General features: G+C 37.6%; 1 protein-coding gene across 4 annotated transcripts in view; it reads right to left on the bottom strand.

Annotated features, from left to right (window-relative positions):
- The window catches only part of KIAA0232 (KIAA0232 ortholog), a 68555-nt gene that overhangs the window by 32943 nt on the left and 8552 nt on the right, over nt 1-27060 (bottom strand). For all 4 annotated transcript variants that reach the window (XM_051616784.1, XM_051616787.1, XM_051616788.1 and 1 more), the window contains exon 2: nt 16087-16589. In XM_051616784.1, coding sequence (XP_051472744.1) covers nt 16087-16317 — 231 coding nt within the window. In that variant the 5' untranslated portion in view covers nt 16318-16589. The remainder of the gene's footprint in view (nt 1-16086; nt 16590-27060) is intronic.

Raw genomic sequence — 27060 nt, 5'->3', positions numbered from 1 at the left:
TCTGTACAACTAAATAAGATGGGGAAAAAAAGAAATCACCTTCAGAAGCAGCCACAGAAATGGCTGCCGTGCTTGATTTTACATTAATTGAGCGTTTCAGTAAAGAGTGGAGAGATTTGCTGAATGTATTTCTTATTTAAGTCTTATTTGATCAGCAAAACTGGAGAAATTGACTAGGTTCTGAGAGACCAAAAACTACTTGGTTTTCCCTATACTTATGCAAGATGCCAGTAGTTCATTTAAAACAAGAAATTTTAACAGGCTACTATTCTTCGAAGGACTAACAGAAAGACATAATAGAACAAATAACTTTCAGAAAATAAGTTCAATAGACAGTGCATAACTACACCTTATTTTTAAAAATAAAGTTGTAAGTATTTCCCAAAATAGTGGTTTGTGTTTTTCTGTATAAAAAATGAGGCTGTAGAGCACTCTAAGTCTTCCCAGTATTCACATGAAAATATACAAACTGATGAAATCTACCTACCCCTCACCAGGTTCTTAAGTCTGTCCTGCTCACCCACATAGCACAATTATGAATTAAAAAAAAAGTATATTCCTACTTGCCATGGATTACTCAAAATGAAAATCCAGCACACCAGCAAATGTGCACTGGCTTAACTTCATTTATTCTGCTTTTAGGTGGGAGGTTCACTAAGGCAACATCTACACTAGGAAAAGTTACCAAACCACAATATAATAAAGTACCTTGTTTTATCTATGCCAACCAAGCTTTGCTTGGTACTCGTACGTTAAAGCAAACCTCTGCAAGAGTAGTTTTACTAGCCATGTACACTAGCATTCTGTCATCAGAGCAGTAAGAACTTACAGAAATTACAGAAACTGATAAAGCACTTCATTCAGTTCTCCATATAAATAATTCGAAAGACACCTCACTTTTGTCTGCAAACTTTGACACTTCAATTTTAAAAAATTTATTCCTTGCAACAAATACCCAGTATTTTAAATGGAGTAAGGGAAGCTGAACAGAATTCTCTCTCAGGCACCCACCACACAGCTCTCTGCATCATAGTGTCATCCCTCCTTCCTGAGTAAGCACATTGTTGGTGCACTCTGGGAACAACACAACTCATCACAGAATCATAGAACCGTTTGGGTTGGAAGACCATCTAGTTCCAACTCGTCTGCATGGGCAGGGACACCTCCTGCTACATTCAACCTGGCCTTGAACACTTCCAGGGACGGGGCTTCCACAACTTCCCTGGGCAACTTGTTCCAGTGTCTCACCATGCTCACTAAAGAATTTCCTCCTAATGTTTAATCTTAATCTCACCTCTTCCAGTTTTGATCCATTCTCCCTTGTCCTCTCACTACAAGCCCTTGTAAAAAGTCCCTCCCCAGCTTTCCTGTAGCCCCTTCAAGGCACTGGAAAGCCACTACAAGGTCTCCCTAGAGCCTTCTCTTCTCTGGGCTGAACAGCCCTAACTCTCTCAGCCTGTCCTCATAGGAGAGGTGCTCCAGTCCTCTGATCATCTTTGTGGCCCTCCTCTGGACTTTCTCCAGGAGCTCCATGTTCTCCTTATGTTGAGGCTCCAGAACTGGACACAGTTGTCCAGCTGGGGTCTCATGAGAGCCAAGTAAGCTCCAGCAATTGAGGACAGAACTCTGGTAGAATCCTTTCCTCCTTTCTACCTCTTTTTAGAAAATACACAAAAAAATTGTTTCTGAACATCCAGTTTTCAGTCATACCTGCCTGCCAGTTCTTCAACTCAAGTTTTAAATTTTATAGGGGAAAAAAAAAAAAAACAAACAAACACTGTTGAAAACTTCAAGATTGTGTCTATTTTTTCATGGACAAACTCACTAATTTTTTAAATTCAGATATTACAGGATTAGCAAACACCATGGATTACAGCTATTCCACATTAAAAAAAAAAAGTTTAAAATCCTCCTGTAAACTACAATACTTAATCAGCACTATATATGTATTTGATACAGCCTAAATTTATTGAGGACCTTGCACCTTCTGAACACAAACATCACCACCATAAACCACTAAAAACAATGAGGAAAAAAAAATCCTTAAATATAATTCTTGTGTTAGAATATGGCTCTGATAGATTATATCTGAAACAATGGCCAAAAAGAAAAAAAAAGAAGAAAACAGCATTAGAGTGGCTGAGAAACAAGAAAATATCATATTCCCTAGACAGTGAGTTTGTAAAACTCTAGGTGTGACACACAAACTGAGCGAAATCCTGCTTTCAGAATAAGTACATTTACTTAACAACAGTCCAGTAGTATCAAATGGTTTTAATTAATTTCTTGCTCGTTTCCTGCTTTTTCTGTCTCTTTGTCTCCAGTGGTCAGGAGTCTGTTAGCAGGTTTACTCCTTAGACTGGAAAATATTAAGTCCATGACAAACAGGAAAGAAAGCAGTCCAACAAAACATTCTGTATGCATGAGGGCAAGTAAACTATTTACTTCACACGGAAAGAATCACTAAGAGCTTCTGTCCTCTTCAGCTACGAGATGCCCTCATTTACCTGTTTCCTAACAGAAATAGAGATCATATAACATGCTTGTTTTAATGCCAGTGCTCTACTCTAACTTTGAATGTTCACAATTCTGCTCAGCAGTCACTGAACGTTTCATAATGGCAATGCCTCTCCAAACTTACAGATTTTAAGTCTACATACATACAGGAGAAAAACAAATTTGGCTTATAAAATTCTAATACTTAAAACAGACTACCACTACACATTTTTTAAGTTACAACCACCCAATATTAAATAAATATCAACAGGAAGCTGAAGCCATCTGGATATTGGAAAAATTCAAATTTGGATACCTAAACTGCTATTTAAACAACTGTTCTTCAGAGTCCTATCGTACCTACCTACTATATAAATACTTAATTTCATAATGGAGATTTTTAAATGCAAAGACACTGAAAGTGCAAAGTTTCATAAAGAGAATAACTTATGAACCATAAATGTGGCAAAAAGAAATACTGATGAAGTATCTCTATTCTTTATGCTAATGTTGCCTCAAAAAATCCAGTATTTGGAGTGCTTAATTCAATCCTAAATTAACATACAGGTGCAAATTATAAGAAGGGATTTCTAAATTATTTCTCCTGCTCAACTACACAAAAGCAGCAATTACACCATTTTCCTCCACACAACCAAGAAACTGGAGAAGCAAAAGAAAAGCAACTTTGGAAGTGATTCTTCTTATTTTCATTAGTTATAGAAAGATACTAGAAAAACAGTTGCTACCAGTAAGAGAACAAATGTAGCATGGTGTGATAAGACTGAAAAATATTTTGAAGTTCACAGTCTCCATAAACAGAAAATCAGTGTTAAAACATAATTCAATCTGGCAGGAACTACCCATATTTCATAAAAGCTGGAGTCAAGTTCACTGATGCAGAAATACTAGATGACTCAAAGTCCCAGTTTCTATCTAGGTAAGTAAACAGGCTTAAATTTTGCCTTATCAGCAGAACACACTGGGAAGTAATTGGATTTAATATCCTGATCCACAAACTCCCCAAACCAGGACATCAAATAAACAGAAAAACATGCTTTAATTTTTTTTTTTTTTCTTGAAGTAAGTTCAGGGAAACTGATTCCCTAAGCTTCCCCTTGCATTAATGCACTACAGATTGAATTTGACACACCAAGTTGATGAACAAATATATAAGGCATATCAAGTTTTCAGATAATGTATTGAAAAGCCCTAATTATTTACATGGTCAACATTTCTATTTCGAACTATATATGAGAGATTTTAGGACAAGTAATTCAGTTCTCTTAGAGGAAAGAAGAAAATACTGAGTTTAGAAAAATTCAGAATCACAGAATTTTGAAGAACTCCTCTTCTTTGAGCATTTTAATTTCAGCAAAGACCAGCTACTATTCACATGTATTACCAGCCTGGCAATAATTGATCTCATATGAGTTATTGCCAGCCAGCCAAAATGTGCAAGAAAGTTATAGTAACAAGTTCATACAAAAAAAACAAGAAGCATTCAATGTCCTAATTTCTAAGAAATAAAATTATCACACACACAGATTCTCTCACTTTTAAGAATCCAACTCAAAGGATATCATCAAAACAAGTAACCAGAACATCCAGACAAGATCACCTAATGTGAAAATAATTCCCAAAATTTTTAACATATGGCAAGCAGTCCTGCAAGGTGGAATAATATAACTATTTTTCCTTCTTCTAATTCTCAATTAATAGATTAAGAGGTATCTCCAATGAAGGGGAAAAAATTACTAACAGATTTTTTAAAGGGGCAAACATTTGCTAAAGACTCAGTAGAACAGCTGATGAGTATCTTGCCATGAAGAGTTTGGACTTGTATGTGTAATGAATGGCTGGCCAGATCCTGTCAAACACAGTACACAAAGATTAAGTTTCATCTGCTTGTTCCAAACTGGGGCATTAGCCTGCAGCCTCCTCTACCAAGCTGTAGGAGAAACCTTTTTTACAAAATTTATTTAAAGATGTGCAAGTACAATTAAAATAGATAACAAAATTACTGGGCGGGCAAAAAGGACAAACAGAATGAATGCTCATATGGACAGAGTGAATGTTAAATGCATACACTGCTGTTCCTTAGAAAGAAGCTAAAAACAGGAAAAGAAAGATCACCTAAAACAACTGTCATACCAAGGTCATGGGTTGTACAAGCCATCAGAAACCCCAAAATATCTTGACAGAATTTGCAGATCTTTATTCTGCCTGTGAGCCAGAACAGTCTTAACTCAAACCAGCAGCATTCTCCAAAGGCACTCATAATTACTGATTATCAGTAGAGTCCACAAATTTCCCTGCTGAAGTCTACAAGGTCACTTCCAACCAGGATGATTCGGTATCTTAAGCTAGTGATGGCTATCAAGGCTTGTAGTGAATAAACAAAAACAAAGACTATATAATCTGACATAATAGAAACCCAGGTGGCTCCACAGTCCTCATCTCTTGAGACAAGAGTTTTTACAGCACTGATGTTTAACTAAATCAAATGTTTGTGTAGACAGATATGAACCATTGCATACTGCAAAAAAGCTTTTCAAAACACTTATTCCCCATTATAATTAATAAGAAAGGTCTAATGGGCCAGTATAAACTCAGACATTTCCCACAAGCTGCCTGAGAGGCAAAGATATTAAGATAATACATATGCCATACAATTCAGAAGAAAACATGAGAACAGTGGCACAAGCTCAGCTCATATTCTCCAGAAGACATGCAACAAGAGGTTTGGCAGACAAACAGCGTGTAAGAGAGCTACACTAGTCTTTTTTCTGTCAAAAGATTATGCTACCACAGAATAAAGACTAGAAAACATTATTTAACATTAAATAATTACTACAAAACCAGGTAATATTGGACAAAAAGTTACTCTTAGATTTATTCTGAAAAGCCGGAGAACCATCTAGCCACTGCAGTCGTCTCTTTCAACTGCTGTAACTGGAACATTACAATCCTAAGCAGTTGGGCTGTAACAGAACAGATAATTTATCAGACCACACAAGGCACTGCTACAACTTCAAGGTCCTCAAGGATGGATAACTCTGCTATTTGTGGGCAGAGAAGAACTTTACCTATCAAAACCAATCAATCTGAGTATAAAATCCTGTAAATGAAGTTACTGTCTATTATAAATCTTGCTTATAATCCTACCCACTTGAAAGGGCAGTCTATGTGCTGTTCAGTAATTAGAAGTCACTCTAGGCTGAAACCAGCCAGAAGAAACATGATCACACCCACTCCCAAGAGTGAGAGAACATGTAAATGCTGCATCTGTTGAAATCCTGTGTTGGTTGAGCAGGCTGCCTTTAGACTTTTCCCATTAAAGTAAAAGCAGAAAAGAAGAAAAATTAGCAAAACTATAGCTATAGACATACTTTTACTTGCATGTCTTACCTACATGGCAGATAAAAAAAGCTAAGAACTCAAAAAAACCTGCTAAACACAATCCAGGAGGTTCCTAGAGTGCAAGGATGATAACTTCCTTTTCCAAGTAATCAAGGAACCAACAAGGAGAGGTGCTGTGCTGGATCTTGCCCTCACCAACAAGGAAGGGCTGGTGAGGGATGTTAAGCTCAAGGGCAGCCTAGGTTGTAGTGACCATGAAATGGTGGAGTTCAAAATCCTTAGGGCAGCAAGGAAGGCTCACAGCAAGCTTGCTATCCTAGACTTCGGAAGGGCAGATTTCAGCCTCTTCAGGGATCTGCTCAAGACAGTGCCTTGGGATAACATTCTGGAGGGCGGAGAGGCCCATGAAAGCTGGCTGAAATTTAAGGATCACCTTCTCCAGATCCAAGAGAGTTGCATCCCAACTAAGAGGAAGACAAGTAGAAACTCCAAGAGGCTGGCATGGATGAGTAAGCAGCTCCTAGAAAAGCTTAAACTGAAGAAGGAAGCACACAGGGGGTGGAAGCTAGGGCAGGTATCCTGGGAGGATTACAGAGAGGTTGTCCGAGCAGCTAGGGATCAGGTTAGGAGAGACAAATCCCTGCTAGAATTAAATCTTGCCAGGGATGTTAAGAACAATAAGAAAAGCTCCTTTAGGTATGGTGGGGAGAAAAGGACAACCAAGGAGAGTGTAGGCCCTCTCCTGAAGGGAACAGGCGAGGCAGCAACACAGGATTTTGAGAAGGCTGAGATCCTCAATGACTTCTTTGCTTTAGTCTTCTCTGGTAAGTGCTCCAGCCTCAACACAATGGCCACAACAGGTGAAAGCAGGGACTGGGAGAGTTAATTACCCCCCACTGTAGGAGTAGAGCAGGTTTGTGACTATCTAAAGAACCTAAAGGTGCATAAGTCTATGGGACCTGATGGGATTTACCCACAGGTCCTGAAGGAGCTGGCAGATGCAACTGCTAAGCCTCTGTCCATCAGATTTGAAAGGTCATGGCACTCTGGTGAGGTTCCCAGTGACTGGAAATAAGGGAACACGGCCCCTATTTTTAAAAAGGGTGGAAAGGAAGACCCAGGGAACTACAGGCTGTTCAGTCTCTCTGTGCCCAGCAAGATCATGGAACAGATCATCCTGGAAAATCTGATAAGGCACATGGAAAATAACGAGGTGATTGGTGACAGCCAACATGGCTTCACTAAGGGCAAGTCATGCCTGACCAATCTGGTGGACTTCTACAACAAGGCTACAGAGATGGTGGATGGTGGCAGAGCAACTGATGTCACCTACCTGGATTTGTGCAAGTCATTTGACACTGTCCCACACGTCATCCTGGTCTCCAAACTGACAAGGCATGGATTTGACAGATGGACCACTCGGTGGATAAGAGATTGGCTGGATGGCCACACCCAGAGAGTTGTGGTCAATAGCTCAATGTCCAAATGGAGACAGGTGACAAGTGGTGTCCCTGAGGGGTCAGTATTGGGACCAGTGCTATTTAACATCTTTGTTGGAGACAGACAGTGAGATTGAGTGTATCGGCACAACCCCAGGCACAAATACAGGCTGGGGGAAGAACGGCTGGAGAGCAGTCCTGAGGAGAAGGACTTCGGGCAGGTAGTAAGTGAGATGCTTGACAAGAGCTGTCAGTGTGTGCTGGAGCCCAGAGAACAACTGCATCCTGGGCTGCATCAAAAGAAGTGTGGTCAGCAGGGCCAGGGAGATGATTCTGCCCCTCTGCTCTGCTCTGTTGAGACCCCACGTGGAGTACTCTGTACAGCTCTGGTGCCCTCAACACAGGAAAGATATGGAGATGTTGCAGAGGGTTCAGAGAAGGGCCACCAAGATGATCAAAGGGCTGGAGCACCTCTGCTATGAAGACAGCCTGAGAGAGCTGGGGCTGTTCAGCCTAAAGAAGAGAAGGCTCCAGGGAGACCTTATAGCACCTTCCAGTACTTGAAAGGGCCCTACAGGAAAGCTAGGGAAGGGCTTTCCATCAGTGAAGATAGTGATAGGAAAAGGAATAATGGTTTTAAACTGAGAGAGGGGAGATTTAGGTTAGATATTAGGAAAAAATTCTTCACTATAAGGGTGGTGAGGAACTGGAATGGGTTGCCCAGGGAGGTTGCTGATGCCCCATCCCTGGAGGTTTTTAAGGCCAGGTTGGAGGAGGTTTTGTGCAACCTGATCTAGTGGTAGGGTTCCCTGCTCAGGGCAGGGGGGTTGGAACTTGATGATCTTTAAGAATCCTTCCAACCTTAATGATTCTATGATTCTACTCTACAAAGCGTACTAAGGAAGTATCTCAGCTAGCCCCAGAATCTGAAACAGTATAATCAACACAAAGATGGCTGCAAATAAATCCTCACTCTTAGGAGGACTAACTAGACTAGTTCTTGAGCTTATATCTCTGCTTTGCATTATGTAAGACTTTGTGAGAATACATTACTAGTCAAAATTTAACAATACAGAAGTGATTCTGTTGTTCTGTTTACATGACTGTGAGAGATACATCATAACTAAGCATTAAATGATATTTAGAAAGCAATAAAAAAGTAACAGAGTACTGTTTTTAAAGATAGTTCTGATTACTCAAAGCAGAAGCTAATGAAAACATTTTAACTTTATTACACCAATGTGCCCACTTCAATAGGATAGTACGTAAGATAGGCACCACAAACCTAAGTCCAATTTCCTGAAACGGACACTTCACACATTGGAAGAGTCATGTTTGCAAAGGAACCAGCATTTCAACATGATCACTCACGCTGATACAAAGGCAGAAGACAGTCTGAAAGAAAAAATTCTCAGATAACCACAGGCCTTGAGAACAAATACTTTTCTTTTGCATGAACACAGCAGCTGAAGCTGACTACCCTGAAGCCTGTACGGTTTGCACAGATACAACGGCCCCAAAAGCCTACCATAGAACTCCAATCCTGGTCTTCACAATTCCTATTCCTAAAATGGAATAAAAAAATATTATACTCTAATTTACCCACATCTAACAGTCACCAGGGCAGGAAGACAGGACAGAAGATTATCTCATAATTAGCAAATCACATGCCAATTACAAACTAGTAAATGTAAAAAAAAGTAATTAAGTCCCACAGAGACGCTACACCAGTTTGAACTTGAGTTGCACTGGTCAAAACTGTTACATGAGTTTTGCCTAGAAGCTCTTGTACAGACAGTACTTGCAAAGGAACCCAACTGAAACAACTTCAGCACCTGCAAAACAACTATAGGAGCAGCTGTTCCTCACAAATGCAACTACAGGTGTTTTCAAAGGACAAAGTCCATCATGCTTTGATGGGGCAATCACAAGTCTGCTCCGAGATCCAAGCAAGAGTCCCTACCCGGCTGCACACACAGCAGTTCAGAGAGGATAGCTGAGTTTTCTGAGGCCCATGCTGCTACAGTAAAGCCATTTCAGTCATCTTCCACTGCTTAACTGAAGAGGAACCCACATCCCCCCAACTTGTTTCACCAACTTAATAGTGTAAACAAAAGACTTATTTTCCAGAGTTTAAATATGACAGAGTTATACAGTCCCCAGCTAGTCACTCCTGAAAGGAGGGGAGGAACAGCCAAGTTTTCTTCTATGAACTTTTCAAATTAGTTGTCTGAACTTTTACACAATTTAAACTATTTTTATTAATAAATAAACTTTATGGGCATATTAACTTGAGGATATGGTATCGTTTCCTAAATATGATAAATCTGCTCTTTCCTCAGTTTCCATGTTTATGTATGAGAAAAAGAGGGGTTTATTGCCAACCTTGCAAACTTGTACACATTTGAATACTCTAAGGACTTGAAATTACATTAAGAGTACAAGCAAAAGTCGTGACCTCATAGTTCCCTTGCCTACCTATTCTCTTCTACATACACAAATTTTCACAACTTGAATTTTATATACTTAATTTGGGTAATGATTAAAAAACTAAGGTCAAGACATTTTAAAATTGTTCCTACAGGAATATTGCACAGCTTAATAAGCAGTAACACAAACTAAACTTCAGGAAATTTACTTGGACATGTTGCTCTTGGACTTTGAAACAATGACACGTGCAGCAGTTACACGGCATTACTCTTAACTGAACTATACTCTGCAAATTTCAATGCACTAAAAAAAAAAAACTGGATTTGAATGACACAGTTATTTCTTAGGGACGATAAAAGAGCAGTTGCAATTATACTAGAACCTGCACTGTCATCTTTTATTACATGGGCAGACCAGCCAGATTAACATTTAATTCAGGTTTATTGTAGTACAAAAGACCAGATTTTCATTCCCCACCTATCTTTAGGTTATGGATGAGGTTTTCACTTCAAGCAACAAAAAAACATTATCTTCTCCCTGAAAGAAACATGTGAAAAACTAAGTATCCGTTACTAGAATATGAATCTAGACATCCAGTCCCTCTACTGGGTTAACATGGGATGGCAGGAGAACAACCACCTTTCGATCAATTGCATTTCAGAGATGCATCGCAAGTGCTGTCAGCAGGAAGTGTCCCTTGTCACTAGCACACACCAGCCAAACACAGAAGAGCTGGCAGTAATATACCCATCCCAGTTCAGAGTGCTAGGCCAGAAGCATTTACAGAGATAAAAACACTGAGTAAAGACCTAAAATCTACCATGAGTGGGCTGAGGTCTTTTTCCCACCACTGTTATTCTCTTAATATGAAAAACTAATCTACATTTTGGACTTTAAAAGTATGTGCTAATGATGAAAAAGCAAGAATAAAAACTATGATAAGAGAGTCAGAAGAAGTGTAGCTATCACTCTGAAGACTTTTCCTGTTGCTCTGTGTAATAGATTAACTGAACAGAACTACTTTAAATCCGCTTACAAATATTGAGTATTCCAGAGTGAAACCCTCCCTCTTCAACACTGAAAAATCAAAAGGAAAAATCTCATGCTGGTCAAAGAAGAACACAGTTTACAGTGCAACAGCTACTTAATTCTGAGAGTCAGGAAAGTATTTTTTTATATTTTTTTAGGATTCTTACTTAAGGTCAGAAAACAATGTCAGCTTCTAAAAATGAGTTGAAAGTAGATCAAAAGCAAAAGAAGACCCTTGATATGGAAAGTATGGATAACAAACGCATTTAGACCTTCATGCTACATGACCAAAGGCTTACAAACAAAGCCTCTCTCTCACAGTGTCTAGCTGTTGGGTTTGTTTTTTGTTTGGTTGGGTTTTTTTTACATAAAGGCTGCATCCCTTCAGAAGGGAGAACAGTCTACAGGCAATACAAATATTAACTTGTTATATTCAGAGACAGCTATGCTTACAAAAAGTAAGCATAAAATAAAAGATACAACACAGAACACTGGTTTTAATACTGTACAAATAAAGATCAATGAAATCATGTTTCACATGAAACATATTTTAAGGCAATGCCTTGCACTTCACACAGATACGCTGTCTTAATGAAGTATTTACTGTATCAAAAACTGGATTGAGAATATGTGTATCTATAAATATACTTTTAATTATAATTGAATGACAATCAGTAATCTTAAAAGCACCTAGCTGGTTTAACATTAGGAAACTAAGAGCAAGGCATTCTGATTAGAAATCACTTCAGGCTGAACTCAAAAGGCTCTCCCACAATGTTCAGATCTCCCCTGAAAGCAATTCTTTAGGTCCCCAAAAGTGAAAGATTTGGCAGTAATTTCATGGGTTTTTCTCCTTAATTTATCCTTTAATCCAAAAGATGAAAAATCAGTAATAAAATGCAAATTATGACAGCATATAGAAGAGAAACATTCCACACTTTAGTTACCGTCACACAGTCTTTAAATCCATACCAATTTTATGAGCTTTTCCTTAATAGATCAAAAGCAGCTAAAAGGTCATCTACCTCAGAACAAAATACCAGTGGTTTCCAAACATCCTGAGCAGAGACCATTGATAGGGCTCAAATCTTAAAAACACAAAACAAAAAACCCTAACATACCTAAATAATTAATATAACATGGTTAAACAGATTCCTTCAGTAATTTTGACCATGTAGACAACTAATTTATATGCAAATTAATTTGTGACTCATATTCTCTAGAAAGTTCATAAGCAAGAAACATCTTCATTTCTAGAGGAAAAAAAAAAAAAAGGCATATCTATTACTGAAGTCCTTACTTATCTTCTGACATGACAGACATAGACTAACTAGCCACAAAAAACCCAAACCATTTCTATGAACATCTTGCTGTGTTAACTTCAGTACTTGAGTATTAAAAAAAAAAGACAAAAAAAAAAAAACACCAAACATTTAAAGTGTGTATATTTAGGAGGCATGACAGTAATTTTGATAGGTATGTTTAATGTATGTGTAACAATAGCAGCTCTGGAAGATCTTGGTGCCATGGTTTAATTTACCATAAAAAAAGATTCCTTTCTTGAATGATCTCTAGTACTTTGAAACACAGCTGGGCAAAACATACCTGCTGATCAATTTTCCTAATATTTTAATAGATATTTCAGTTCAAGTCAATGAGTCAGAATAAAAACTACGAACATTCCAGTAAAATCTGGTTGCGGTGTATTAGGGTTTTACTTTCACCTCTGTCTTCTGCCTCCCACCACAGCCCCACATACAAGTACTTGTAAAAACCCCCTATCAACTCTCTGAAAACTCAGCACTTATTGATCTATCATATTGCAATATTGAGCCTGTGTCCATATAACCATTCCCAACAGAGACCACTCTAAGTGGTTAAGGTATGGAATTAACAGTAGTAATAATAAAAACAAACAAACAAACCACAAAAAAAACCATAAAGACAACTAGAAAACAGACTCACACACAAAAATACCCAAAGCAAACAAAACAAAAAATGCTTAACTGCACACAGAAAACCCTTAAACACACTTTAACTTCTATCCACATATCAACCTGCCTCACCATAGAGAGACAGACAATACTGAAGGAAGTCAAGTGATCAAACCCACAGAAATGTGCAGCAAAATCAAGACCAGAAACTACATGTTATATATTACTAACAAACCAGAAGAGCTATTCTGCTTATTCTAAGCATAGTCAATTAAGACTCCCATATTCTTTTTTAATACTTATTTTAAATGTAAACCTGACTGATAATACAGTAAAACTGATGTCTTAAATAGCTCAGTATGCCTAGTACGGGTAGGGATGTTTTTTTCATTCATTTTTTATTTTAAATTATTTCTGTGCTGATGAAGTCCTGGGCTAATATTTCAGAGTTCCACTTCCCTGCTACCGTTGGTGACGCCAAAACACTATAAAGCAAGCATGAAAGAAGGCTCCCTGAGGCAACTAAAACAGTGCTAATGATGTCATCAGCATTCTGAGGTGGAAATATCTTAAATGACCTTCAGTTTGCAGCAGGAAGATGATTTACACAGTATCCATTAGATGAAGACTTCCTGCATTTGTCCTCTTAAGCACCCCAAAAAATAAGCACATTGCAGAGGTTGTTCATAAATATGTAACCTCATCAAAGGTGTTCAGAGTCCACACAATCCTTTCAACCTGTTAAAAACAGAAGTAATTGCCAGATTTTTCAGAAGAAGTGATGGCTAATCACTCCCCACAGAAACAGAGCTGTAGAAGAAAAGAATCACAGAATCACAGAACAGTGCAGGTTGGAAGCACCCTGGAAAGATCATCTGGGCCTCCCTTTACAGGGAAAGGAAGCTTAGGTAAGATTGTCTAGCACCCTGTCCTACTACATCTTCAAAACCTCCAACCATGGGGACTCTATCACATTCCTGAGGAGGCTGTTCCAGTGAATGAATTGTTCACACTACTGGAAAAAGAAATTTAAAAAAAAATAAAATTCTTTCTCATATCAAAATGAAACTTCACCCAGCGCAACTGGTACGTCTCTTGATTTCTTTGTGTGGCTCCTTCTAAAGAGCGCCTCTACCTATCCTCTTTGTAGCTCTGAGTTGGGAGATAAATCACTGCAATAAATCTACTGTTGAGAACAGTTCTTTCCCTGAAAATTCCATCATCTGTCTCAAGAACCAAAGGAATCGTATAGAAGAAAAAATTCCCCAGATGCAAAGAACCAACTCTAGCATGGGAATTAATCTAACAAATTAAAGGAGCTCAGCAACTCTCAGTATTTTACTCCTAAATTATTTCTCATACAGATGTTTGATAGCTGCACTCTCCCATGACGCCTGCCTGTACTTTGTCTTCGATGTTGTACCCATCACCAAAACTGGACTGAAACTGTTTATATGCAAGCATCTGCTTTAGAGTACAGAAGTTCTTGTTTCTGAATTACTTAACTAAAAGAAAATTATTTTTTAAATGTCAGGTCATGGAAATAACCAGTAGGCAACAAGTAAAATACAAGTAAATTTCAAAATAAATAACAAAATAGAGAACAAACATGTTTCCTCAACTCTCTTTATAAGAAATCTGTATTTGTAGCCTTTAAAGACTAAGCTATTTGAGAAAGGGGTTAGGTAGGTTTCACAACATAGGCATGCAATCATTATTACAGAGTATCATCCCAAAACTAAATTGATATTAGGTCTGAAAACTTAAAACCTGTTATTTGTAGTAGAGGGAACAAATGCAATAAAAATACTTTAAAGCAGGGTGAACTTGGAAGAGGTGGGATAGAAATTTCCAGCTTCTCTAAATCTCAACGTCATTCAAAAGATATCCTGTATGTTTGTACTACAACACCCGCTCAGCAACACAGTTTTTGGCAACCCTGCCAGCACATGTATTCCTCCATTTTTGGCTGATTAGATTCAGATAATCAACTTGGAAAAAGAACAGACACATTCCTTAAAGCTCTGCTATTAACCTATAAACCATCCAGTTAAGGTATCAAAATGAGAAATAAACTGAATTAAGTTTTCATATTATAGTTACCCTGCTTCTTGCAAAGGCTGATAAAACAAAAACTAATTTTGGTACTTTAGTCACTTACAATTATCTTCTGAATAAAAATCACTTTTGCACATAAACTTTTCTGTTTTGCACAACGCAAGCACAAAGACTTTTATGCACAGCAGTGGTCGCTAACAGTTCAGAAACTGGAAGCATCTGACATGATTTTTTTTCTGCATCAGGTACATTTACATCTGTTCTATAATACCTTGTTCTGCTCTTGCTGGATTTTTAAAAAGGTAAACTAGAAAACAAAGTTCTGAAGCACCTAGGTAACAATGTGTGAAGTACAACCAAAACAACAGCAACAAAAAAGACAAATTAAGCCACCAAATAAGTACTTGCTTTCTTTCCTTCCCCTTGTAATCACAGCCACCTTATAAAAAAGTCTATGATCAACAGCATTCTCCTTCTTGAAAACACCAGAACTTCCCTGAATCATTTATTCAGAAAAATTCTGCTATTAAAAGCACTTTTATATAGGTTGATTATGTTCAAAATTAAAATTAAAAAAAAGGAAAAAAGAAAAAAAAAAAACAGAAAACAAAAAAAGAGGTGAAATTAAGACTGAGAAGTATATTCTAGGGACATATAAATTCCACAGCAATGGACTTTATATTGCAAAATGGAAACAGTTATAGAGTTGTGCCTATCTGATCCACAGCTTGACTTTTCTTCCCCTGCCCTGCCTGATTACAGCATAGCAGCTCACTGTTCCACAACTCTTCTGCATTTTATTTTTTATCAAGATTCAGCATTAACATTCTTTCAGATGAGATGAATAATGTATGTGCAATAATTTATTTTAAATACTTGAATACTAAAAAAAATATTGTTCTTTTTTTATTCTTACTGAAAATAGCACAAGATTAAATCCTTGAGAAGTGCTGAGTCTACAAACTAGTGTGAAGCAGTCCAATTTGACACAGTTTACAAGAATTACATTTGTTTACCAATGTTCCAACATTAAATTAACCTTATATTCACAAGTACTGAAGGCCTCCGTTTATGATGCAGAATATTTCACTGTTAATAATTCTGATATCTATTGTAGCAATGTGAAATTTTTGTTTAATGTAATTGCTTGTACAGCAAATTAACTATGTTAATCTCACTTCATCCATCAAACTTGATCCCCATGTGGCTTATACCCTCCTTCCACCCACACACTGAAAGACAACCAACCCCCCATCTGAGCCATACCCACGTATAATACACAAAACATAACTGATACAAAAACTCACTTTCACTGGACAACATCTAAAATATGTAAATACCTGTTCCTGCAGGTCGTAGTCATAGCTATCATGCAGCAGAAGACTGAGGACATACCGAGTATAAATCATGGCATCAATGCCACACTTCTCTAGCTCTTGTCCCAGCCAGGTCTGCACTGGACCCAAAGCATGTAGCAGAGACATTTCAGAAACAGATACAGGGCCTGGATAAGAGCTTGAGGAGCTTTCAGATGGCAAACCATCCACAACAACTGTACAGATAGGGCGCATGAATCTAGGTGGTTGGCATCCTTCTAACGTGAAGCATTTTCTGTAGTTGATATTCCGTCGATATCTGGAGGTGATTTTCACTCCAGTAAATAGGAGAGAGGCTTGACTTCTAGGACAATCATTTATATTTCCTGGCAGTTAGCCGTCTAGAGATGAACATCACTCTTCAGGCATGACCAATGAATAAACTAATCCTAATAGCAAACACATATGTAGATGTGTTTTTCTACCTTAATTTCACATTGAGGCCAGATGCAAGTCCCCAGCAGGACCTATAAAGAGGAAAAAATGATAAGTTGTGATAATATGTATCCATACATGAATAATATTAAACAGTGAAAAAGACACCCAATGCAGAAAGCAGTAATTTACATACTGCTTAATCCACATATATAATACATCCATTCAGTGTCATTTTGATCTGTAACAGGAATTATTCCTTTACTTTAAAGGTGACTTTTAGAAAATGTATTTTTTAATGCAGGAAAAGACTCATTAAAGACTTCAAAACTAATCCATTCATTGAAATACAAGTTTGACCTAGCTTTATGGGAAAGTTGAAATTTTATTTCACTATCAGCTGAAAACAAAACTACTTTGATTTAAAAAAAAAATATCTACATTAGCTTGCATAAGAACTATATATATATTTATCTTGCATCACTGGAAGAAAATATAATCCTACAGTTTTGCAGTGATTTCCATTTCTGGAATTGAAAAAAGTGTCTCATTTATAAAACACTGAATTTATGAAATTAAGCTGGCTAGTTTTGTAAATACTACCACTAATAGTTGCTATTTTCAGGGTTGGCTTTTTTGTTTGTTTGTTTTTCTTTCAATATTTACCTTGCCTCAGGACAGCAAAGCGTTTTATTATCCAAAATCAGTCCACATAAAAACATAAATCTCTAGAATAACTTTAAAAATTTGAGCAGAACACAATTTATCAGTGACAGAATTAACATTTAACCCTCTTTTTACAGAAAGCATACATCAGTCTTACCTGAGAGCTTACACACTAAACCATATCCTAAAATAGATAAACCATCCTAAGACTTGTATCAGCCACAATCCCAATTCAATCTCACTAAGTAAGAGGCAGAAAGTGCAAGCACCACACATGTAGGCATTCTGCCCTTTCAGTCAGTCCAAAAAACAATTTTTGCATTTGTCTGCCAATCCACTACATGCCAATCTGTCATTTATACAGGCCTTCTCTCTCCTCTCCAGCTTCTCAGCAACACAAAACAAAGCTCAAATCCTAGGAGGAAATACTCATTCACTGAAAGGAAACAAAGACTAAAGGATCTAAGCAAAATCTGTTTAATCTCAAACCCCCAGCAAGATGACCAACACATTGGAAAGAGAGATATCACCTAGTATGGCACTGGAAATAGTTGTATCACCTAGTATAACTATCTAAACTATATACTGTGTGCAGCATTTCATGTGGGCAGCATGTGTTTCGTGGCCAAACAAAATTGAAAGTTGACCTTACAGTTGACACCTTATGTCCACACAATAAAAGACCATAGTTTTTAGGAGCTTTCTTTGCATCACCAACCAAATACAACTGTATATTCCAGATCTTTACTGAGTCAACTGTGACATCATCAAAAAGAAATCCATTCTCATCAGTTGCTAAAGCTGACAAAAGACTACACTACCTTAAAGCCACCTTACCTGATGACAATTCTTATTTTGAGAAGCACGTAATGCAAGAGTATTCAGTCTTTGTCAGTAACATGTTTATATTAGAATCTCTAAGTAAGCAAAAATTACTTTGGTGGAAACATCCTGCAAAGGGCCTAAAAGTTACTGCTTCATTATGTAATTGGAGAACCGAAAGTATGAGAAAATACTGTCACCAAGATACTCCAAATCAGGACCCATAAGTCCAATCTCTTAAGCAGTCCATGTTCTCTTAATTGCTGAAGAACAACATTCCACTCAAACATCTATTTCATCCTTCCCCTGTTGGTACTCCACATCACAGCATGTAATGAACACTCTTCCTAAATCAATGTCAGTCCCGATCCCAGTCAGCCTCCCAAACCCCATGTTTCAAAGATCTGGGAAAACTTACACTTGTCTTGTTTTGAGACATGGAGCAGAACTACCTAAATGTTCAGGAAATCAACTTTTTGAAAGAGCTGGGGAAAGGGGAATTCTGAAAGGGTGGATGGGGAGGAAAATCAGGAAAAGTGAGAAAGCGACCAAATGAAAATTTCATTTATTCTAATTCAGCAAGTCTCCTATCTATCCATAATCTTGTATTTTACAAAGTGTACAGATGACGGAAAGGGACAGCAAACACACGGTCCAAGTAGTCTTTGGTTTTCAAAGATACCACCAAAGACAATCAAGAGAGGCTTGATGGAGAGGGCTTGCTTAAAGTGATCATATTTTTAATTTAAGGTTTTGAGTATCCAATACAGGCAAAGCAATGGGCTTCTGAAAATGGAGTTACTTCAAAAAAAAAAAGCAACTTCATCAATGGATAACAGAAGAACCATAGAAGTCACCTATCTAGACTTCTGTAAGGCCTTTGACAAGGTTCCACACAATATCCTTTTTGCTGAATTGGAGAGAGTTGGATTCAATGGATGGACTATTAGATGGATAAGGAATTGGCTGGATGGCTGTGTCCAAAGAGTTATAGTCAATGGCTCAATGTCCAAGTGGAAACCAGTAATGAGTGCTGTCCCTCTAAAGTTCATACTGGGACAAACACTATTTCATATCTTCATCAGTGACATACATAGCGGGATCGAGTGCACCCTCAGCAGGTTTGCAGATGACAGCAAGCTGACTGATGCAATTGATTTGCTTGAAGGAAGGGATGCCATTCAGAGCAACTCTGACAGGCCTGAGTAGTGGGCCCCATGAAAACTTCATTAAATTCAATAAGGCCAAGTACAAGGTCGTGTGCCTGGGTTGGGTGCCCAGTAACAGTTCAGATTGGGGGATGAAGGGATTGACAGCAGCCTGACAGAGAAGGATTTGGGGGTACTGATGGATAAAAAATTGGACATGAGCCAGAGCTTGCAGCCCAGAAAGCACATCATATCCTGGGCTGCATAAAAAGAAGCATAGCCAGAAGGTCAAGGGAGGAGATTCTGTCCCTCTGCTCTCATGAGATCTTACCAGGAGTACTACATCCAGCTCTGGGGTTCCCAGTACAAGACAGACATGGACGTTTTAGAGCAGATTCAGAGAATGGCCATGAAAAAATCATCAGGATAGAATACCTCTCCTATGAGAAAAGGTTAAGAGAACTGGGCTTGTTCAGTCTGGAAAAGAGAAGGCTTTGAGGACAGTATAATGCTGCCTTTCAACACGTAAGAAAGATTGGGACAGGCTTTTTATGAGGGCCTGCAGTAACAGGTGAAGGGGCAATGGTTCTAAACTGAAAGAGGGTAGATTTAGATTGGACCTAAGGAAGCAATTTTAAAATTAGGGTGGTAAGACACTGGAACAGCTTGTCCAGCGAAGTAAGTTGTGGATGACCTATTTGAAGTGTTCAGAGTCAGGCTGGACAGGGCTTTAAACAACCTGATATAAAGAAATACGTCTCTGCCCACAGTGCAGGGAAGTTTGACTAGATGACCTTTAAAGGCTCCTTCCAAACCATTCTATGATTTAGGAATACAAAGGGCTTCTGGATACTGAGTCACTTCAATTAAGACTTACTCAGACATGTGGTTTAGATACTTAGCACCTAGTAAGGTCTGAGTTTATTCCCCAGCTTTACCCTGAGCAAGGTGATAATGTCACGTCTCTTTTCTATCTTAAAACGTATTTTCACAAGGCATTTGAAAAATGCAGTTCTTGAGATCTGACAAAATCTGATTTACTATAGGTGACCAGTTAAAGTGTGTCTTGCTTTTTAATATGGGAAGGAGAGGAGAGACAGGAAGAAACAGATTATCAGAGAAATTAAGAAATTGATCCAATATTTTAGCTTATTTTTTTTGAATACCATATCCAATTACCTATTTTAACATTACTTTAAGTTTCAAAATATATAAATTATATAAAAAACAGAAATCTGAACAAAAATTTGAAATAATATTTGTGAGTTCTTATTTTACAACTGTCTCAAGTACTTTGTCTTACAGAAAGTCTAAAACATATTTCCATTATGTTTTAGAATTAATAAAATTTCACGCAGAGTATTTTTTCATCCCAGTACTAGAGAGAGGCTTTCCATATCAAATCAATAGAAGCAAGGAGCAAACATTTCCACTAATAGATGTAAAGCTCAATTTTAGAGATCACATTTTCTGACAAATAAGTTCTAATCTCTTTTTAATCTTTTTCACACTATCTTGTAAAATATAACCTTCTCCATCCTCACAATGATCACAGCTTATCTGTACAGGGAGGCTACAATACAGCCCAAGTGATTAGTGCAAGGCTAGTTTTTTTAACTACCACATTGGAAAGAATTCTCCATTTCCAGCTCCTGCACAGTAAATGATTTTTTTTTAATACTAAGTAATCCTCATCTTCCCCTTAAGTTAGATGGAATACAGGTATTGTCGTAACAAATACGTAACCAAAAAAATAAATACATTTAAGACTGTCTTCATACTACAATAATGAGAGACCAAATAACACAATTATTGTGGTTGGAAAGGACCTCCAAGATCACCTAGTCTAACCATAAAAGCACAAAAAAATTAAAACAAAAAACAAAAAACAACAAAACAACAAGAAACAAACACACAAACTCCACCAAAAAACACACACAAAAAACCCCAACCTCAGCCACTAGAGGATGCCCTGAAGTGTCACACCTATAAGTTTCTTGAATAACTAAGGATAGTGACTCAACCACCTCCCTGGGCACCACTCTTTCAGTATAGAAATTCTTCCTCATACCCAATTTAAACCTCCCCTCCCACAACTTCAGGCCACTTCCTCTGGTCTTGCCATTATTCACATGGGAGAAGAGGCCAACACCCATCTCCCTACAACCTCCTTTCAAGTAGTTGTAGAGTGCAATGAGGTCTCCCCTCAACCTCCTTTTCTTTGGACTAAACATCCGTAGTTCCTTCAGCTGCTCCTTGTATGACTTGTTCTCTAGACCCTTCACCATCTTGGTTGCTCTGCCCTGGACACACTCCAGCACCCCTATGTCCTTCCTGTAGTGAGGGGCCCAGAACTGAACACAGTACGCGAGGTGCAGCCTCACCAGTGCTGAGTACAGAGGCACGATCATCTACCTACTCCTGCTGGTCACACTATTCCTGATGCAGGCCACGATGGTGTTGGCCTTCTTGACCACCTGGGCACACTGCTGGCTCACGTTCAGCCCACTGTCAGCCACCAACACCAGATCCTTTTCTGCTGCGCAGCTTTCCAGCCACTCTTTCCAAGCCTGTAGCATTACATGGGTTTGTCATGACTAAAATGCAGGACCTGACTCTTATTGAATGTTAATACAATCGGCCTCGGCCCATCAATCCAGCCTGTCCAGACTCCAATTTGGTGTTGCCTGCAAACTTGCTGAGGGTGCACTCATTCTCCTCACCCAGATCACTGATGAGGACACTGAGTAATCCTTGAACACCTTCTTGACAGTTGTGTCAAACGGAACTAGTGTCAAATTACACTAGATTACCAAAGACTACAGTAAAAAAAAAAAAAGTAATTAAATCACTCTTCAGTAAAGCTTGATATAAGCCCACCAAGAAAGTGCTAACATACATATTGTTTCTTATCAGAGAGTATACTGGCTAAAAGCTCAAGCCAGGCAAACATTTCCATGTCTTCAATAGCTTTTTTTACTCCATTACTACCTTTCATACAATAACAAAACAAGTTATTTTAAGGATCTTAACAGGCAGGCCTTTTCTTTCAAAATTGTTTCTAATCTTGGAAACAGTGACCAAAGTCAAACCACAAAACCCACTGAATTAATCTAAGGTAACCTCATCTGTATTTTATCAGCACCAAGACGCATCTAAAAATTATGTATCCACACAGCAAGGCTTCAAACAAACATTTTTTGTCAACGAAAAAAACAAGTAGATTTCATGCTTTAAGAAGCTTTCAAGCTTTCTTACAGATACACCTACTATCAACTCTTAAAGTAACAGAAAACATTGGAATAGGAGAGTAAAAACCTTACCCTTTATTATTGCCCTTTCAGGTAAACTAAGGTAAACATAATACTCTTGGAGATCATGGAAAGGTGACTTGAAAAGGAACTAAATTGTCTGCATGCTGAAATTCACTACACTGGGGTCTACACTCTCAGCGGAAAAAAAAATTAGAGGATCTACATTTTGCAGGAAGTTGAAAACTAATACATTATTTATTTGTATAATCTGCAAATAAATTCTCTCAAGCCTCAAAATTACTCCCTACAGATTTTGATACATCTACCTCAGAGAAGTCGATCTCTTAAATAAAGCTACAGATGCTACCTTTTTCCTTCCTTCCATTCCCAAGAGGTATAACATCTGTTTCTAGTGCTTCCTTCTGCCTACTACTATATGTCAACAATTAGGCCAAACACTTTCTCACCTAACAGGTAAGTCATAACTGCTGTTTTGTACAAATTTTCCTCTTATTATTCTGTGCAATATGCCAGTGCACAGTCTACAATTAGCAGCTCTCATTTTCAAAAATCTTTTCCCTGCTTTGACAATGTATGACAATTTTTCAATGCACAGAAGAAAAAAAAAAACCTATAGAATTCTTACTTTTTCTTTTTTTTTTTTACCAGGACAAAGTTTTTTAAAAGTAGTATTTTTTTCCCCAGAATATTAAAAGCAAACAATCCTTCCTCTCCCTAACAATTCCATGTAGCAAAAATATGCAAATCCTAATTAGTGTACATAATAATGAAAATTCTATCAAGTTTGGTTAATAACATACCAAAATCACATTCATTTCAGTAAATTTCAGTCCCTTCTAGAAGACTGATAATCATAAGCATGTTTGCATCATATGATGGTAAAAGAAGTCCAAAATTGTTCCTGTATCTTATGGAGGAATCAGCAATTTTACCATAATTTTCTTTTGTTTCTTTCAGTAAAAAAATCTAAACAAATCCTTAAAATACAAACCAAACAGCCACACACTGGGGCAGGCACTGTAAAAGCCCAGAAACAAAGCCTATTTAAAATCTAGCAAACAATGGAATCTGTGTCCTTAAAAAATTTCACATGGCATTTAAAAGACATGTGAATTCAGAAGTTGTTGTTATTTTTTTTAATTACATTTCAAAATAATCTAAGAAATTTCGCTGTATAGTCTTCACAGCAAGGACACCTTTTTTTATGCATGGGTGATGTTCGATGTTATTGTAAAATAAACAGCAGAATAGGGAGTTGATTCATGACCAAGGCACTAAAATACTATACTAAACAAAAAAACTGCTAATGCCTATGCTATAAACAAAACCCTCCCTCCATCGCAGTTCAGACAATTTCTGCCACAAAGCTTCAGAAGGATCGCCATGCCATGACAAACACAGATAAAAACACCTGGCTGGAATTAAAGCAAGGAACACTGAAAGTGATTGGAAGAATAAAAGGAGCTCTGTGATTTAACTTTTAGAAACACACATAAATTCCCTTTTTAAGAAGTGTTACTGGAAAATGTGAGGGTGACATAATCTCAATTGTAATGGATATGTTTTAGGGATGTGTAACAAGGCTGGGCTTATGAGATGGTTCTAGTGTAACTCAGTCAAGAACCCAGTGAGGGGACAGAAACCAGTCTGTGAGTGTTATTGCAGGATTCTTTTTTTTTTGTAAATCTGCAAGCTTATTTTCATAACACTTATCCAAATGAAAATCTGAAGCTGCTAATCCTGTATAAAAGCTTAATGGAATTACTCAAAGGATTCAAGAGCTACTATATAAGCCTCACTTACTTTGAACGGCAAAGTAAAAGAACTGAGGTAGAAACAAGATGACACTAGGGGAGTCACCAGCACAGTTCTGAAGGATTCTGCACTGGGACCTGCATTGCTTAACAAATTTGTAAGTAACCTGGAAGACGGGATGGACAACGCAATTAAGAAGCTACCAAGCAACAGCAAGCTTGGGATATTAAATACAAAATAACTGAAAAAATGCAGAAGGACCTTATGAAACTGAACCAGACATTAAAAAGGCAAACAAAATTCAGCATAGATAAACTTGAAATGAGACAGAGGAGGAATAATAACCTCATGCTATTAATAAAGAGTACAATTCATGAGCTACTAATTAGTATCTAAGTAGTATGTTAGATATTTCATGAAACTATAAGCTCAAACTCAGCAGCAGTCAAAATAGCAAATCACAGAACAAAACGGAAGTCATCTTTGTGTCACTGATTCAATGTTTTGCACACACGGTACATAACATGCAACCCTGGTCCTGTAATACCAAAGACATGCCTCACCATAGAGGGAGACTGGTGGTTCAATTTATTTTTTTTAATTGAAAGTATCAATGAGTTAATAACAGCTACCTACAAAACTTCACACAACAGGTATTAGGAATTCCTTCCCAAAAGGTACTGAGGACTCAAAAAAAAATAAATTAGATGGGCTTCAAAGGAAATTGAACAAGAGATCCCTTGAGAGTTTCCAACTACATCAGCCTCAGGAAATCCCCTAGGCTGAAAATAGTGTGAGACTGAGGGACTATTCAGGAGAGGTATCACATATACTTTCCCTGTTCTTTTTTGTCTCTAACAGCCCACCTACAGATGCTGTTGCAGACAAGTACAGGATTTGACAAAGCCTTTGTATGAACCAGTACAGCTGTTCTTATAAAACTTCCATGTTCACCATAATACAAGAATGCTTAAAAAAAAAAAAAAAGTAGCTGGAGGAGCTGTTAGCTGATCCACTCACAGGGCTGCACATTATCTGCACCTGACTAACACATAGGAACTTTAAGATGTTAGAACACCAGTCCTCTCAGAGAGCAAAAAAATGAGCTATGGGAAACATCTGTTAATGGACTGCAGAATTAGCAGGTGGTAGGGGTTCAGCTACATATCCAAGACTCCAAATTCAGTAATCTGGATATTCTCCACTTTCTCAAAAGAAATATGTCACATAAACTGGAAAATTTATTGTTTGTAAGTTATGGGGGGGGAGGGAAAAAAAGGCAAGATGGAAGAGGAAAAAGCATGACCTAGCAGCAAAACCCACTAACACTGCGACCAACAGTCACAGCATGCTACAGCCTACTATGTCCACCACATACCATAACTTCATTGCTTTACAGAACTGGAAGAAGATTTGAAAGTGGCTTCTACAAGCAGATGCTTGTGAAAGGGCTCCTATTACACAGAGCAGACTTGAAAGAGGCAACTCTGTATAGTGGAGACCTAAGAAAGCAGTTATTCACAACATGTAATAGGATTTAAAAATTAATTAATAGGCCCAAATAGTTGATAAGTTTCGCAGAACACTGTTCAATAGGCATCTTGATAATTTTGGACACCTATTTTACCTTTAAGACAGAAGAAGTGTTGTTATTTCTTAGCATCACTCAGGAAACTTTCAGGAGGTCAAGATTCAATGTTAAAGATGCATTAAAAAAAAACACAAAAGCAATTTTTGCTTTAATTACACAGCATGTAACTACTGCTTCCATCTCAATAAACATGAGGAACCACAGAAAAATTCTGACAACATAAAACCTGACAAATGAAACAACTTCTGGTACCACAGGCTGTTGTGCAGTTGTATCAGATAAATGTAAGTACAGCATACTTGTAACCTGCACCTCCCCAAACCAAAAGCATTGTGTCTCAAAAAATTTCAGTATTAATTTTAAGAAAGGCTTATAATTGTTAAAAACGCCTTCAAATGTCGATAAAATGTAGTAACTTGTAAGATATTTCCAGACTTTCTGAATATAGAGGAATTAAATACTGCTTCCCTAATTTCAAATGCCCAGCTGCCATTAACTATGGCAACTTTTATATTATTTTAGTAAGAACTTGTCCAAACAAGGTTATCCAGCTACCAGTAGAGTCCTAATAATTCCATTCTGTTCTTAAAAAATTATGAATGTAAACAGCCATAAGAAAATATTTTTCCAGTTTATTCTTTTACTGCCTGGACTGGAACTTTACCAAATTTCAAGCTTGCTTAAAACTGGTGTTTTAACTCAGTTTTACTCCTTTCTTCAAATGAGACTACATTGTTTTAAAATTCTATCTGAAAAAAAAAAAAAGATCATACCTATCAGGTAACTTAGGATAATTTTTACAAGTTTAAAATACAAACCAGCAAGGATTTTAAGTAAATATTTTTCACATTAAAAATGAACTTTAAACAATTATGCATGTAACTGACTAATTATAACTACTGCCAGCACAAGCACCAGCTTGTAAAAAACAGAAGTGATGGTTTTATACCAGCAGTAACTAACTTCCAAGAAAATGACATGACCAGCAGCATCTTGACAGAGAAACTTGTGTGGCTGATGACTCAGAGGCTAGTTAGACTAACACAAACTGCACCACAACTAGACACTGTCACCAAGAGAGGATGTTCTACTGTTTCTCCCATGATCCCTTCCTGGCATTCTCAGCCTTATGTCCTTGTACTCAACCCATGCACTCTGTGATTGCAGGGATGAACAGGATCAGTTTGTTCCAAATGGAAAGAAGTAATTTTTGGTGGGCTAGTCTTCAAAAATTTAAACAGGTGATCAACTCGTTCTATTGCCACCAAATTTCTACATCTGGCATAAGAGAGGAAGTGGGGTTGCC

The sequence above is a fragment of the Apus apus genome, chromosome 4, assembly GCF_020740795.1.
Source record: "Apus apus isolate bApuApu2 chromosome 4, bApuApu2.pri.cur, whole genome shotgun sequence".
Classification (NCBI taxonomy): domain Eukaryota; kingdom Metazoa; phylum Chordata; class Aves; order Apodiformes; family Apodidae; genus Apus; species Apus apus.
Note: the sequence above shows the minus strand (reverse complement) of the source record. Positions and strands in the feature narration are given on the sequence as shown.